Source organism: Carcharhinus amblyrhynchos, chromosome 1 (genome assembly GCF_965287045.1).
Source record: "Carcharhinus amblyrhynchos chromosome 1, sCarAmb.v2.hapA, whole genome shotgun sequence".
Classification (NCBI taxonomy): Eukaryota; Metazoa; Chordata; class Chondrichthyes; order Carcharhiniformes; family Carcharhinidae; genus Carcharhinus; species Carcharhinus amblyrhynchos.
Window position 1 is genome coordinate 147,691,436 of NC_137324.1, and position 17,181 is coordinate 147,708,616.

The window sequence follows — 17,181 nt, forward strand, 5'->3', positions numbered from 1 at the left end:
TCCGCTGATGGAAAGACCAGTATCTAGAGGACCAAGCCTTTAATTGGCAAAAAAGAGTTGAGCAGAAATGGCGATTTTTGTTTTTACTCAGCATGTTATTACGACTAGGTTGCAATAGTGCTAGAAGTAGATTCAGTTGAAAGTTTCAAAGGTGAATTGGATTTCTAGATAAGGGGAAAAATACAGTGTTGTGGGAAAAGAGTGGAATAATTGGTGGCTGTTTCAAAGTACCAGAGCAAGCACGCTGGGATAAATGGTCCCTTCCTGTGCTAGAGTTATATGTTCACTCAGTTAAATATAAAATCATTTATAAGTTATTGGGTTCTGTAACTAACAACTCAAAACACAACACTAAGCTGGTGTATAATTTACCATTAGGAACAAATGCAAATTTAAAAGTGTAAAACATATTTTTCAATGTAAAGATTGAATATTTCATTGAGTTGAAGTTTTTTGAGTTTTGAAATGTTATATGGAGATTTTCAGATGTCTGGCAATTAAAATCAGTTTTAAAAATATAGATCTCAATAACTTGCATCACCATTTCATCTCAATTTTAAGTTGAAAAAATTACACCTTTGAGAAATTATTGGAATTATTAACTAAAAAATGTCTGATACATCATATGAACCAATTCTCAAATCAACATCTAAGTTCATCTGAAGTGATTCTTTCATATTAGCACATAGGATGCATTTGAGCTACCCACATAAACTACATCATTGGAACCAATTCAGTGGTAGCGAAGCCTCAGATTGTGCAATCCACCAGAATGAAGTTGAAGATGCCGTATTTGATTTGCTTTGACTTATTATTGTCACACATGTTAGCGTACAGCAAAAACTATTGTTTCTTGCGCACTATATAGACAAAGCACACCATTCATAGAGAAGGAAATGAGAGAGTGTACAATATAGTACGACAGTCATAGCTAGGGTGTAGAGAAAGATCAGCTTAATGCACGGTAGGTCCATTCAAAAGTCTGATGGCAGCAGGGAAGAAGCTGTTCTTTAGTCGATTGGTATGTGATCTCAGACTGTTGTATCTTTTGCCTGACAGAAGAAGGTGAAAGAGAGAATGTCCCAGGTGTGTGGGGTCCTAAATTATGCTGGCTGTTTTGCCAAGACAGCGACAAGTGTAGACAGAGTTAATGGATGGGAGGCTGTGATGGAACATATTATAGTAAAAATACTTGAGTTTCTCTATGATCATCATGGCTGCATCAGCTAGGTGGATATTCTTCTTTGATTCCAAATTAACCAATTACACTTGCATTAAAAATGTCGAAGAATCATAATTTGTCATGTATAATAAGTAGGCTATTCAAATTCAGCAGCAACAGTCAAGTACAGCAATGTCGCCAGAGTCAGGTATTCAAACTAATGTGTTAAGCGAACAGTTCAATTTTGTGTTGAATCATACCTTAAGGACTTCACTGGCACATTTCCAATATAATGAATTAAGTAGGTCAGTTCTCGTACAGAGAAGAAAAGTTACAGACTTTTTGATATTTGTTATAATGCTCAGTAGGACACCTAATTTTTTTCATCTGCCATGTTGAATTTCAAGGGCCTCCGATAAATAAAAAGCTCAACTCAGTATGGTTGAGTCTGCAGATTTTTCACAATCACCAATCACATTATGAGAAAGTAACGGTAAGACACATACAGTAGAGATCACAAATTAAAAAAGGCTCACATTTAATTGTAAATCTGATCTTGAACATTAAAATTATTTTGCAACTGAAGTCATAAGTTTGTGGTTTGACTTTAAATTTAAAGTTCAATAACTTTGAGGTAAATAAAAATCCACAGGTTGGTTGGAAACAGGCTGTGTTTAAGATATTTGAGAAGACAGGTTAAAATTCAGTCGTTTTAAGGATTTGAATTCAAGCCATGCCACTGGGAATCCACTGGTATTGATTTGTGCACATCAAAGTGTAGCTTTTACAAAGAGAAAAACTACACTACTGACATTTTTTTTAATTTGGTGCCTCTTAGTCCTTTTTTTTGTTCTGAACTGGGTATGAGCATTGTCTCGAACTGTTAACATCTAAATCTAATATCACTTTGCCAGGCTGATTTGATTGAATTTTGTTTGAAAAAACAACTTGGAAAGTATCAGGAAATGCAAGGTTTAAAGGTTGATATTCAAGTGGAATGTTTGTTTCTGATTTCTGTGAACTACGTTCAAACCTATGTTGGAGGACAAAGCTTCCAACTGTATGCAGAAGAACCTGTTTACTTGCTGAACGACTTCAGAAGATTTGCAATCAGATTTAATATATTCAAAAGTCTTCAGGGATTGCTAATTGCACTACTGTTATTATTCTGTTGCAGTATATTTAGCGGCATGTGGAGAAACACTGAATATTGACTTCTCATTACCTTTCAATGACTTTGTTCCTGAAACATGCAACACAAAATTTTGTTTGAAGGTATGTTCCACTTTATTTAGACAGCTACTCATCAGCAATCATTTAATATGTGTAAATTGAAAGGATAAATACAGAGTGTAGTATCGACATGCTGTACTTCATGGAAGTCATTAGGTTACATTTTAGCTTCATTTGAAGCAATTTTTAAAAGCGGCATTTTGGCTAAGATGCAAATGAGATCAAGCCTTGGAGCAATGCCTACTCCAATCAGCTTGGATCATGTAGATCAAGCCCAAGACAGGAGGTGAGAGCCCTGTATTGTTAGCCTGGATCGGGAATGTCTCACTTGTTGAGACTCTGAATTGGACTTGATTGAATTGGATAAAAAAAATAGAGTCGATTGATTTTGTTATGTAAATTTTGTTATGGCCAAAAAACGTTTTTTGCTTTTTTTTCCACATCCCTGGGAACAAAGCGGTAGCTAGCTCTTTTATTTGATGGAACTAACTTTCCCCACAATCTTTTTTAATCAAAATTTTATATGCAGTCCAATGGACCATATAGGCCAAAGAATACCACCAATAAATCTAAGTTTTAATTAATGTCTAATGAATAGTAATATTCAAATGCCTATTCATCGACCAACAATATTGGAAGATTATAAATAATGGTAAGTTTTTTTTTGTTCACATGTTCACTGTACCAGGGAATTTGTGTGTGTGGTTCCCCCCACTTTACAACCAATCTCAAGCAGAGAGCCATTGGACCTACCTCCCCACCACCACACCGGGAGAAATGTTTGCTGATGATAGAAAGTAAGATGTAACTTGTGAGGAAGACACAAAAGGCTACAAAGAGATGCACAAATGAGTGGCCAAATGTTAGGTTGTTCACTTTGATATAAAAGCAAGTTTTTAAAAAAGGTGTGTTGATTTTGCAGAGAACTTTGAGTGCATTCATACAGGGAACACAAAGTTAGAATGTCATTGAAGCAATTAGGATGGCAAGTAGCATGTTTGCTTTTTTTACAAGGAGTATGGAACATGAGAATAAGGAAGTCTTGCTACAGTTGTACAAGGTTTGGTAAGAACATAGCTGGAGTACTGTGTGCAGTTTTGGTTTCGGTATCTGAGGGAAGTTATATTTGGCTTTGAAGAGGTACAGTGATAGTTAAGTAGATTGATTCCTTATGAGAGTGTTGAGATGAGAGGCTGAATAATCTGGGCCTATACTCTCTGGGAATCTGGAACACAGGGGCACAGCCCTCAGATAAGTGGTTGATAATTTAGGACTGAGATTAGGAGAAATTTCTTAACTCACTGTTGTGAACCTTTGGAATTGTCTATCCCTTGGTGTTGTGGACTTTCCATCATTGAATACAGTCAAGAATGAGATGGATAGATTAGTTCATAAGACATAGGAGCAGAAATAAGTTCATCAGCCCATCAAGTCTACCCTGCCATTCTGTGGGATCATGGCTAGTTGATGATAATCCTAAATTCCATTTTCCTGCCTCCATAACCCTCCATAACCCTTGATTCCCTTACAGATTAAAAATCTGTCTATCTCAGATTTGAACATACTTAACAACCAAGCCCGCTGCAGTAAAGAATGCCACAGATTAACTACCCTCTCAAGAGTAGAAATTCCTCCTCAGCTCTGTCTTAAATAGACAACCACTTAGTCTGAAATTGTGTCTTCCGATCCTAGACTATTCCACAAGGGAAGCAACCTCTTTGCAACTACCTGCCACGGCAATCTGTATCTTGCACATCTTTCACTCTGTCATTGCCATCAAGCCAAGGAAATCCACGCTGATTCAATGAAGAATGGAGATGGGCATAATGAACAACAGCACACATTAGCCGTTATGGTTGAGAGTGTTGGGGGCAAATCATCTCAGTCTCAGGACATTGCTGCTGGAGTAATTCAGCGTTGTGTCCGAGGCCCAACCATCTTCAGCTGCTTCTCCTCCATCAAAAGTGGGGATGTTTGCTGATGATTGCAGTGTTCAATACCATTCTCAATTCATCACTTACTGAAGCAATCTCTGCCCATAAGTAGCAAGAGGTGGACAAGTTTCAGGCTTGAGAAACAAGTGGCAACTAACGTCTGTGCCGCACAAGTGCTAGGCAATGACTATCTCAAAAAACAGAATCTAACCATCACCCTTTGACATTTAATGGCATTTTCATTACCCAATTCCTCACCATCAATGTCTTGGGGGGTTGCCGTAGACCAGAAATTGAACTGGACTAGCCATAAATGTTACGGCTGCAAAAGCAGGTCAGAGATTGGGAATCTTGCAGCAAGTCTCCCCAAAACCTGTCCACCATCTACAAGGCACAAGGGAGTTCCAAAGTTAGGATTTCAGCAGCTGAAGGCACAGCCACCAATGGTGAAGTTAGATGCCCAAGAAGCCATTACTGGTGAAGCACACAATGGGTGCAGGCCTGGAGGAGATTAGTGATAAGAGAGATGAAAAGCCATCTAGGCACTTGAAACAGAGTGATGGAATTCTGTCTTGGCTGAATGCAGCTTTGACAATGCTCAAGAAGCTCAGCAACGTCCAGGGCAAAGAAGTCCATACGATTGGCACCCTATTCACCAACCTAAACATTCATTCACCCCATTACCGGTGCACAGTGGCAGTGGTGTGTACTGTTTGCATGATATTCAGCAGCAAATTTGAAACCCGTGACCTCTGCCATCTAAAAGAATTAGGGCAGCAGATGCTTGCAACTATGAAAATTCCCCTCCAAGCCACACACCATCCTGACTTGGAACTATGTCACCGTTCCTCCAATGTTACTGGATCAGAATCTTGGAATCTCCATCTGAACAGCTGTGTAGGTGTACCTGCACCAGATGGACTGTAGAGGTTTGAACAGCTGGCTCATTAGCATTCTTTCATGGGGAATTAGGGATGGGCAACAAATGTTGGCTTTGCCAGCGACATTCATATCCCATGAAAGAATAGATTTATATTAACAGCTGCTTCAGCTCATCTGCTGCTGAAACCCCTACTTCTATTATTTCTAGCCTTGACTGTTGCAAAGCATTCCTGATACGTCTCTGAACTACCACCATTGATAAACTTGTTGTTATGCAAAACCCTGCTGCATATATCCTAACCCATACCAAGTCTCATTCATTGATCACCCCTGGTTTTGCTGAGCTGCATTGGCTTCCAATCAATGCCTCAATTTTAAAATACTCATCCCTGTTTCAAGTGCCTTGATGGCTTTTCACCTCTCTATCACTGTAATCTCCTCTAGGCCTGCACCCATTGTGTGCTTCACCAGTAATGGCTTCTTGGGCATCTCTGACTTCGCCATTGGTGGCTGTGCCTTCAGCTGCTGAAATCCTAACTTTGGAACTCCCTAAACCTCTTCACTTTCCTACTTCTCGTGGTATTTAGGTGGTCAGGAAGGCTAATGGGATGCTGGCCTTCATGGCGAGGGGGATTGAATATAAAAGTAGGGAGGTCTTGCTGTGGCTGTATAGAGCATTGATGAGGCCGCAGCTGGAGTACTGTGTGCAGTTTTTGGCGCCGTACTTACGCAAGGATGTTTTGGCCTTGGAGGGAGTGCAGAGGAGGTTTACTAGGCTGATGCCGGAGTTGAGGGGGTTGAGCTATGAGGAGAGGCTGAATAAACTAGGCTTGTACTCGTTAGAGTTTAGAAGAATGAGGGGAGACCTCATTGAGACGTATAAGATGATGAATGGGATGGATAGGATAGAGGTGGAGAGACTCTTCCCGCTCAGAAAGGATAGTAGGACTAGGGGGCACAGCCTCAAGATAAAGGGGGGTGCGGTTTAGAACGGAGTTGAGGAGGAACTTCTTCACCCAAAGGGTGGTGAATCTCTGGAATCCTCTGCCCGTTGAAGTGGTGGAGGCTGCCTCGCTAAATATTTTTAAGATGCGGGTTGATGGGTTTTTGATAAGAGGGGATTAAGGGTTATGGGGAGAGGGCGGGAATGTGGAACTGAGCCACGACAGATCAGCCATGATCTTATTGAATGGTGGGGCAGGCTCGAAGGGCTAGATGGCCTACTCCTGCTCCTATTTCTTATGTTCTTATTTAAAACGTATCTTTTCAACCAAGCTTTTGACCATCTACTGTATTATTTCCTTATGTGGCTAGGTGTCAGATTTTATCTGATAATGCTCCTGTGAGATGCCTTGAAATATTTCACTCTGTTGAGGATGCTATATTGCAAGTTGTTATCGCTTGGCCGGGGATGGTATAAGTTCACTCTTTTGCGTTTACTTTGATTCATTACTGACTTCCTGGTGAATACTTGAAACAGTGTGGTGAGGTCATGTTTTTTGACCCTTTACATGGATCCAGAAATAATAGGCGATGATTATAAATTAAAGTTAAGGAATCATGGCCTTAGAATTGAGCTTACTGTACTTCACCGTGTATAATGGCTCCCAGTGGAAGTCCCTATGGGGGAAATTAATTAACTTTTGTTGTGGAACAATGTATCTTACTGTTTTGGTGTTCAGTTAAAATGCCTGTCTGCTCACATGGGACAAGAGATTATGGACATAGTCCAACCTGAAAGAATCTGGACACTCTGTATTTCAATCTGGCAGGGTTTTGTTGGCATGTATCTTTTCTTTCACAAAAGGTGAAAATAAACCATTACAACAACTCGTATTTGAAAAGTACCTTTGATGTGATGAATTAGATTAAAGTGTATTTTGCGGAGTGTTAAGTTGTTAGAGGAGATTAAAAGTTGGGGGTGGGGGGGTAGAGCCATAGAGGATTTAGAAACGGGATGAGAATTTCAAAATGAAGACTTTGCTTGACCGATCATCAGTGTAAGTCAGTGAGCGTGGGTGATGGGTGGACAGGGCCTGGTGTTAATTGGGACATTAATTCTGTTTCTCCCGCCACAGATGCTGCCAGATTTGCTGCATTTAACCAGCATTTTCTGTTTTTATTTCAGATTTCTAGCATCTGCAGCATTTTACTTTTATATAGATAAGAAACATGGGGAAGCTGAGGATAGATCTCTGGGAGACACTAGAGGTAACTATGGGAGCAGGAAAAGAAACCACTGTAAGTGATACTTTGAGATGATTAGAAAGACAAGAAGATACTTAGAGGAGTCCCAGCTGGAGTGGAAAGGCAGATCAAGAAGGACAAGGAGGGACCTTTACCACCATCACAAAGGATGTAATTTGTGACTTTGATAAGAGCATATTAGAACATTTTCTTTCCTGATTTGAATGCAGTACGATTTAGCTCTGCTACGAGTTGCACTGAAATTGCTGGGGTGGCATGGTGGCACAGCGGTTAATACCACTGCCTTACAGTGCCAGGGACCTGGGTTGAATTCCGACCTCGGGTGACTGTGTGGAGTGTGCGCGTTCTCCCTTTGCTTGCGTGCTTGTTCTCTGAGTGCTCCCGTATCCAAAGATGTATGAGTTAGGTTGATTGGCCATGCAAAATTGTCCCTTAGTGTCCCAAGATGTGTAGGTTAGGGGGTTTAACAGGGTAAATACATGGGGTTACACGGATAGGGGCCATGTGGGATTGTTGTTGGTGCGGGCTCGATGTGCCAAATAGCCTTCTGCACTGTAGGGATTTTATGATTCTATGAAGTGAAATTAGCATTGCAATATAATGGCATCTTAAGGTTGATGTTACTGTTTGGTTGGCTTAACTGGTAGCACTGTTTGATTGGAATAAGAAGGTAGTATACTCTACCTTCTTTTCAGGATTTGACTCCATTATCTAGTCTCGTTTCAGTAAAGTACTGCATTGCCATAGATACTGCTGTTTGGTTGAGGGCTTGTCTATCTGCTCTGACAGTTTAGAGGATGTTAAGGATCCTATGGCATGATTCCAAGAAGAATAGAAATTTTTCCTGGTGCTGTAGTCTGCATTTCTCTCTTAAGCAGTACCTTCAAAATTGACTAAACTAGTTATTTAACTCACTATCATTTGTAAGAACATGCCATACTTTTCTATTTGCCTCTGCAACAATGATCCCTGTATTGAAAATAATTCATTCTGTAAAATTCTGTGATGTTAGAAGTCTTACATAAATTGAACTTGTAAAAGTAGAAGTGATTTTGTATACAAAGTAGGTTGCTTGACACAAATCTTCCTACCTAGTTGAAGTATACATTTTGTGTAATTATTTTACATTTACAGGCAGAAAATATGGATTTACGTTTATTTCTACCAGATTGCCACCCTAGTAGGTATGCTACCATGACGTTAGTAAATGATTCCCAGCCCAACAAAGTAACTCCTCAAACTTCTTCTTCAAATGAGACTCAATCTACTCATAAAACAGGAAAACTGAAATGGCGCAATGTTACTCAGCCAGAGTGAGTATCCGTTTAATTTTTTTTGTTTAATGTGCTATTTTTATGGAACTGAAATAATACTTGGAGGAGGTCAGTTGGTTGTCTGTTTATTTGAAGATTGCTGAGAATTGCAGGCTTTGTTCATTATTTTATTGTTAACTGTTTATTTCTGTTGTTTTCCTTCATTTCTGGCAATCTCTGAAATTAAATAAAACATTGATTTGTTGATTTTAAAGTTGTTAAATTTATTAAATTGAAATCTGTAACCTCGAATGTTAGTGTCTTATACTTTTGATTTTGGGATTCTGCACCAGTCCCAGACGATGCTTTCTTCTCACCATTGCAGAAAATCTTTGTCATAAGTTTAAAGAATTTGTGGAAAATTAGATTCTGGAGTGTGAAACTGCAGATATTCAAAGTTGAAAATTTTTCAGAACCAAATGGGGGAAAAAAGGGGTAGGTATTACTAAACAAGGATACTGTTTCAGCAAATGAAAGACTGTCTTCAATTGGTGCTGTTACTCATGTGAAGAAGTTTCTATTAGATTCTGCAAAAATAGGTGACCTGTTCTCACATTAGAACATTTTATAGTTTGCTACTAGGGAACAAGACATTGAGGATGAAATTTGCAGATTTGAGCAAAGTTTGCTGTGATAAAGATAATATGAAAATTGTAACTATTCTGAAAGAAAAATAAGATAAGAAAAGCACTTGTGATCAAAACAACTGGTTCTGGTTCAACAATGATAACATTGGCGAGTAATGTAAAACTGGGAGATTATTTGGAAATTAGTAGCCTTCATGTATTGAAGTCCATTGAAAATAAAGGAAAACAAAGCTTCGGCTAAAATGGAAATAAGGTAACTTTAGTTCAATAAAAGGAGATGTGGTCTAAGTTAATAGCAGTTCAAACCTAACCAGTGAAATATATTTAACTATCTAATAGTTGAGTTTTACATTTAAGAACATAAGAACATAAGAAATAGGAGCAGGAGTAGGCCATCTAGCCCTTCGAGCCTGGCCCGCCATTCAATAAGATCATGGCTGATCTGTCGTGGCTCAGTTCCACATTCCCGCCCTCTCCCCATAACCCTTAATCCCCTCTCTTATCAAAAACCCATCAACCCGCGTCTTAAAAATATTTAGCGAGGCAGCCTCCACCACCTCAACGGGCAGAGAATTCCAGAGATTCACCACCCTTTGAGTGAAAAAGTTCTTCCTCAACTCTGTTCTAAACCGCCCCCCTCCCCCCTTTATCTTGAGGCTGTGCCCCCTAGTCCTACTGTCTTTTTTGAGCGGGAAGAGTCTCTCCACCTCTATCCTATCCATCCCATTCATCATCTTATACGCCTCAATGAGATCTCCCCTCATTCTTCTAAACTCCAACGAGTACAAGCCTAGTTTATTCAGCCTCTCCTCATAGCTCAACCCCCTCAACTCCGGTATCAGCCTAGTAAACCTCCCCTGCACTCCCTCCAAGGCCAAAATATCTTTGCGCAGGTGCGGTGCCCAAAACTGCACACAGTACTCCAGCTGCGGCCTCACCAATGCCCTATACAGCTGCAGCAAGACCTCCCTACTTTTATATTCAATCCCCTTCGCTATGAAGGCCAGCATCCCATTCGCCTTCCTGACCACCTGCTGCACCTGCAAGCTGGGTTTTTGCGACTCATGCACAAGGACCCGGAGGTCCCTCTGCACCGTCGCCTGCTGCAGTTTTTCGCCACGTAAGTAATAGTCCTTCCTACCATTATTCCTACCAAAGTGGACCACCTCACACTTGCCCACATTAAATTCCATTTGCCATTTCCTGGCCCATTCGCCCAGCCTATCTAGATCCTTCTGCAGACTCTCCACACCCTCCACACAATTTGCCGTTCCCCCAATCTTGGTGTCATCAGCAAATTTCGACACCCTACACTCGGTTCCCTCCTCCAGATCATCTATATAAATGGTAAAAAGCTGAGGCCCCAGCACCGACCCCTGGGGCACTCCACTAGTCACCATCCGCCAATCCGAATAGCACCCGTTGACCCCCACTCTCTGCCTCCTATTTGACAACCAATCCTCTATCCACGCTAACACCCTACCCCCAACTCCATGTCCCTCGACCTTCTGCAATAACCTCTTGTGAGGTACTTTGTCAAACGCCTTCTGAAAATCCAGAAAGACCACATCCACCGGCTCTCCTCTATCCACCGCCCTAGACACATCCTCATTGAACTCCAGTAAATTTGTCAGACACGACTTCCCTTTAATGAAACCGTGCTGCGTCTGCTCTATCAAGCAATTCCCTTCAAGATGCCTCGCAATTTCCTCCTTAATGACGGATTCTAACATTTTACCTACCACAGACATTAAACTAACCGGCCTATAATTCCCCGCCTTTTGCCTGGCACCCTTCTTAAATAACGGCGTAACATTAGCCGTTTTCCAATCTTCCGGCACTTCCCCGGAATCCAGCGACGTCTGGAAAATAACCACCAAGGCATCCACTATCACCTCCGCCATTTCTTTCAGAACCCTTGGATGCATTCCATCCGGTCCTGGGGACTTGTCCACAATCAGCCCCTCCAGTCTGTCGAGCACTGCCTCTCTAGTAACAGTAATGTCATTAAGACCCTCCAGTCCTACCACCTTTCCATCACTAACACCCGGCAAATTATTCACGTCCTCCTCCGTGAAGACAGAAACAAAGAAGTTATTCAATACCTTAGCCATATCCCCATCCCCTACCACTAGGTCCCCTTTCTCATCCTCTAAAGGACCAACGTTCACCCTAGCCAGCCTCTTCCTTTTTATATATTTATAAAAACTCTTGCTACCCTTTTTTATATTAAGCGCTAGCCCAGCTTCATAGTTTCTCCTACCCTTCTTTATCAACTTCTTTGTCAATCTTTGTTGACATTTAAACCTCTCCCAATCCTCTTCTCGCCCACTACTCTTAGCTACTCTAAATTCCTCCGCTTTTAATTTAACACTTTCCTTCACCTCCTTCGTTATCCACGGCTTATTACCTCTCTTCCTACTGTCCTTTTTGACCATCGGAATAAATTTCTGCTGAGCACCAAGAAAGATCTCCTTAAAGATCCTCCACTGCTCCTCAGCAGACTCTCCCTCCAACGCGCTCCCCCAGTCAACATTCGCCAATTCTTCTCTCATCCTACCGTACTCCCCTCTATTCAAACAAAGGACGCGTGTCTGGGAACCCACTTTCTCCTCCTCCACCTGCACCAGAAACTCCACCATACAATGATCACTCTCCCCAAGAGGATCCTTCACCGCAAGGTCCCTAATTCTACCTGCCTCATTACATAGCACGAGATCCAAGATAGCTCTCTCCCTCGTCGGCTCCAACACGCACTGTTCCAGGAAACTATCCCGGCAGCATTCCAAGAACTCCTCCTCAAGCCCACCGCGTCCAACATGGGTCGACCAATCAATATGCAGATTGAAATCCCCCATAACTACGGCCGTCCCATTCCTGCACGCCGCACTTATTTGCGCGTTAACAGCCCGCCCCACCTCCAGATCATTATTCGGGGGCCTATAGACGACACCCACCAGCGTCTTCCTCCCTTTGCTGTTCCTAATCTCCACCCATAACGATTCCACGTTCTGCTCCTTGGCTCCAATATCATCCCTTGCTACCACTGTGATGCTATCCTTAATCAGCAGAGCTAGGCCCCCCCCCCCCCCCCCCTTTTCCCTCCTGCCTATCCTTCCTAAACACTTGATAGCCCTGTACATTCAGCTCCCAGTCCCTGTCACCTTGCAGCCACGTCTCTGTAATGGCCACCAGATCGTATCCATTTGTGTCGATCTGCGCCACCAGCTCATCCACTTTATTCCGAATGCTTCGTGCATTCAGATGAAGTGCTTTCATCCCAGCCTTCACCTGGACCCTATTTACCGTAACGCCACCAACTATACTCACGCCCCCTACTCCGTGTATTATTGGGACATCCTCGGCCTCTTCCCTTACCTGTACCCTATCCTTAACTTTAGACCTTGTAACGCCACCTACCCTCGCGCACCCCCCCCCCCCCCCAATTAGTTTAAAGCCCTGTCTACAGTCCTAGTTACTCTATTCGCCAGCACTCTGGTCCCAGCAGGGTTCAGACCAACCCCATCCCACCCGAACAGGTCCCACCTACCCCAATACTGGTGCCAATGCCCCATAAATTCAAACCCATTCCTCCCACACCAATCCCTGAGCCACCCATTCACTTCCTTAATCCTGTCAACCTTACGCCCATCTGCACTCAGTTCAGGCAGTAGCCCAGAGATGACCGCCTTGTCGGTTCTACTTTTTAATTCCATTCCCAGCTTTTCATACTCCCTCCCCAGATCCTCAGTCCGCATTTTGCTTACGTCGCCGGCACCCACATGTACCACAACGACCGGATTCTCACCCTCCCACTCCAGGTTCCTCTGCAGCCCAGCTGCGACATCCCGGATCCGAGCACCAGGCAGACAACACACCCTTCTGTGCACTTTGTCATTGTGACAAAGGACAGTGTCAATACCCTTCACCCCACTATCCCCAATCACTACTACGTTCCTTTTCCCCTTCTCTTTGCCAATGTCCTGCTGCATCACTGTACCGTGTGCAGTTTGCTCACCAACCTCACCTGCCTCGTCCTCTTCCAGACTGGAAGCAAGAACCTCAAACCTGTTATGCAGATTAAGAGGCTGAGGCCTCCGCTCCCCACCCTCCTTCCTCCTCTCCCCACCCTCCTTCCTCCTCTCCCCACTCTCCTTCCTCCTCCCAGCAGCCCCCTCTTGTCCCTGACCCTTCGAGTTAGCCAGTCTAGGGGGGGTGGATGTTACTTGCACCCCATTGACAATGGCACCCTCTCTCCCCCTGATGAGCCTCAGTGTCTGTAGCTCAGAGGCCAGCTCATCCACCTTGAGCTGGAGCTCCTCCAGCAACCTGCACTTACTGCAGACATGGTCACTGGGATGGACCCTGGAGTCCACCAGTTCCCACATCATACAGAAACCACACATCACATGCCCCTCCATTATTCACTGTAGTAGTTTTGAAAAAAAATTTTGTTGTTTACTTTTCCTTGTTTTTCAAACGAACTCACCTGGCCTTTTTTCCCTCCAGCCCTTTTTGATATTAAGCCCTAATAGCTCACTCTGCTTCCCTCTCACTCCGCTGCCCGCTCCGACGCTGTCCGCTGTCCACACCAGGCCTCCTTTTAAACCTGGCGCTGATTTAAAGCTGTTGGCCCACAACTGCCTTCTAACCACTCCCTCAGAATTCTTAAAGCAGTAAATACAATAAGTAAATGCTTTAAACAGTTCTACAAAGAACAAAGTGCTTTAAACTTATTTTAAACAGGTTTTTAACAGGTAAAATCTTAGCTCTCTCTCTGCTCCTTCACTCGTCTGCTCCAGCAAACAATGGAAGGCTTCACCGTGTGGCCACTTGATAATTAAAGCTGTTGGCCCACAACTGCCTTCTGACCACTCCCTCAGAATTCTTAAAGCAGTAAATACAATAAATGAATGCTTTTAAACAGTTCTAAAGGCATTGATCTGATTTTAACTTTGTGGCAGAATCTAAGCAGGGGTTGGTCGGGCAGTTACATAAATGACAGTTAATTACACCCTCTGATCCACTTACTCTAATTCTAATCTGAGTTGTTTGTATTAAAACGATGTGGAGGATTCTTACAAATTTGGAAGAAATTAAAATAATCAGAAAGAGATGGGTTATGAATGAAAGAGCCCATTTTGACCTTGAAAGTAAATTATGAAGGTGTATGATATTTACATTGTTCTGTAAAAACTGAGACAATGTGTGGATGCTAAAGAAGATTGCAGGGTGGACATACAAACTGACCATAGCACTACGGTGCAGGAAGCCATTCAAGTGCAGTGCGAAGGAATATGTGAAAGATAGAGGCAGTGTAGTCAATGGATAATGCACTCCGCAGTTGTGACTGGTAGTTCTGAAGGTTGTGTTGCATGTCTGGTACCAAGGTTAGAGATGACATTTCGGCTGGAGGCCAACTGGAGTGGGATTGTTGGGTCCAGTTGTCATAGTACACGTTGAAACCAACTACTCAGATTGAAACAGGAATGTTGTTCTGCTGAGGTGTTTAAGAAGTTAGGATCCAGATTAAACCCCATTGCACAAAGATGGAAATGTCTGGATTGTTAATTGATCTATGTACCAATTGGCATTGGGCAGATTAGGGAATTCACCATGTCATTGAGTGGTGTAGGAAGAAGGAACTTTGATTTATGGGGCTCCTGCATAGTACTGGGGAAAAAGGGAGCTGTTCCTTTGGGGTGGGCTACAATTTAAATGAGGTGTGAATAAGACTATTAACAAAAAGATTAGGGAGGATGTGGAGGGTGGTGGGATGATATGGGGAGGGGGTTCAGGTGAAGGGAGATTTAGAAATCTAAGAAGAAAATCTAAAGAGGAAAGATACAGGATGGACAAAAAGTTTAATGAAATAGTGCATCAATGATTAAGGTAAGTAGTGAAAAAATTTTTAAAGGCTCTTCATCTGAATGCACACTGTACTCATAATAACGTAGGCACATTATTTAGACCTAATCATTACAGAGACATTGACTATGGCTAGGAGTTAAATATTCCAGAGTATGCAATATGTTGAAAAGGCAGAAGTAGCTCTGATACTAAAGTTTCACGTAAGTACTTTAATGAGAACAGATCTGGGCTTTGAATATCAGGAAATAGAACTGGTATTGTGAGAGTTGTTTATGGTAGGACAAGAAATAATTGGAGCTTTATAGTAGAGGTATTATAATAATCACAGGGGAATGTCATCTTCATTTAGACTGGCCAAAGCAAATTGCCAGAGGTCGGAAGATGATTATAGAATTCTTTTGTAACAGCTTCCTGGCACAAGGTATGAAGGAACCAGTTAGGGCTAACCTTATTCCAATATTGTACAATGAAGCAGAGTTACTAATTAACCTAGTAGAAAATCATTTGGGGAAAAATTATTGTAAAAGAATTGAATTTCATATTAAGTTTGAAAGCGACATGTTCCAGTTCCAAACAAAAATCTTAAAACATTGTCAGTGTGAGAGGAGAATTGCCACAAGTTTATTGGGAAAATAGCTGAAAGGTATGGTGGTCAATAAACATTGGGAACATTTTCAAATTCCAAGGCAAGGGAACTCTACAGACTGAGGCGATGGGGGAGGGAAAGCAACTCTGCAGGCCGGGATGATCAGCAGGGGAAGGAACTGTGCAAACGGGGGTTATGTGCAAGGGGAGGGAAAGGAGCTCTGCATGCAGGCAAGAATGATCAGGGAGGCAAGGGAACTCTGCAGATGGGGATGGGGGCGGGTAGTGGTGGGGGACAGTCGGGGGGGCGGGGGGAGGTGATTGGAGGGGGGGGGTGCAGGTGTTGTGGGGGGGCCTGGCAGGAGACCTCCCACTGCAGACCAGGCAATCGGAATACCTGCGCAATGCCACCCTAAGAGTAACTGGTTTCCCCGGTCAGCTCTGCCCCCCCCCCCCCCCCCCCCCCGCCCGCAACCAGCCTTTGGTGGCAAGAATCGCTTCCTGGCACTTTTTTTCACAAAATAGGACAAGAAACAAGTGGCACTGTGGTTAGCAGGGACCCAGGTTCGATTCCCGGCTTGGGTCACTGTCTGTCTGCATGGAGCTTCACGTTCTCTGTGTCTGCGTGGGATCCCCCCTGGATGCTCTGGTTTCCTCCCACAGTCTGAAGATGTGCAAGTTAGATTGATTGGCCATGCACAATTGCCCCTTAGTGTCAGGGGGACTAGTTAGGTAAATACATGGGGTTAAGGGAATAGGGCCTGGGTGGGATTGTGGTTGGTATAGACTCAATGGGCAGAGTGGCCTCCTTCTGAGCTGTAGGATTCTATGAAAGTGCCAAATGATTGAGACTTGCAGGTTGCCGGAAAATCTGGCGCAACTCTGTCCTGTTTTCTCACTTGTTCAGCACTTAGAATTTTTTTCTAAGATGGTGCCCCAGGAGTTTGCAGTTCAGCGAGGCAATGTGTCACAGGATTCTTCACCTATTCACACTGTCTTTGACAAAGGGCATGTATCCCTTGTCTGGATCCTTGAGATTGTTAAATAGCTCATTCATTTACAATTGAAAGGAAGTTTGCGGATCCCTTTGTCTTAACAGCCTGGCTTATGAAATGCAGAGGGCCTTTGTATGGCACTCTTTGAATTTATTCAGCGATAGTGGCTCTTCAGGAATAACAATGTGCAAGTTTTCCTGATACTGTCAGTTAACTCTTTTGTGTTCGGAGTCACAAACAGGTGTGGATTCAGCAATTTACATTTGCATTTTTTCAGAGATAGCAATGAGCATATTTCTCTATATTTTTAAAAAGTCTGAGTCCCTCACAAAAGTGAGCCATTTCTTTTGGTCTCTATTGCTTTCAGATAATCTGACCTCTTTACATTTGAAGGAATCAAGCAGTCTAGGG

At 42.8% G+C, this 17,181-nt stretch overlaps 1 protein-coding gene across 8 annotated transcripts in view; it reads left to right on the forward strand.

Moving 5' to 3' along the window:
• kiaa1109 (KIAA1109 ortholog) overlaps positions 1-17,181 on the forward strand; it is a 487,987-nt gene that overhangs the window by 168,440 nt on the left and 302,366 nt on the right. For all 8 annotated transcript variants that reach the window (XM_080193511.1, XM_080193510.1, XM_080193515.1 and 5 more), the window contains exons 17-18: positions 2,340-2,437; positions 8,554-8,732. In XM_080193511.1, the coding sequence (XP_080049637.1) occupies positions 2,340-2,437; positions 8,554-8,732 (277 nt within the window). The remainder of the gene's footprint in view (positions 1-2,339; positions 2,438-8,553; positions 8,733-17,181) is intronic.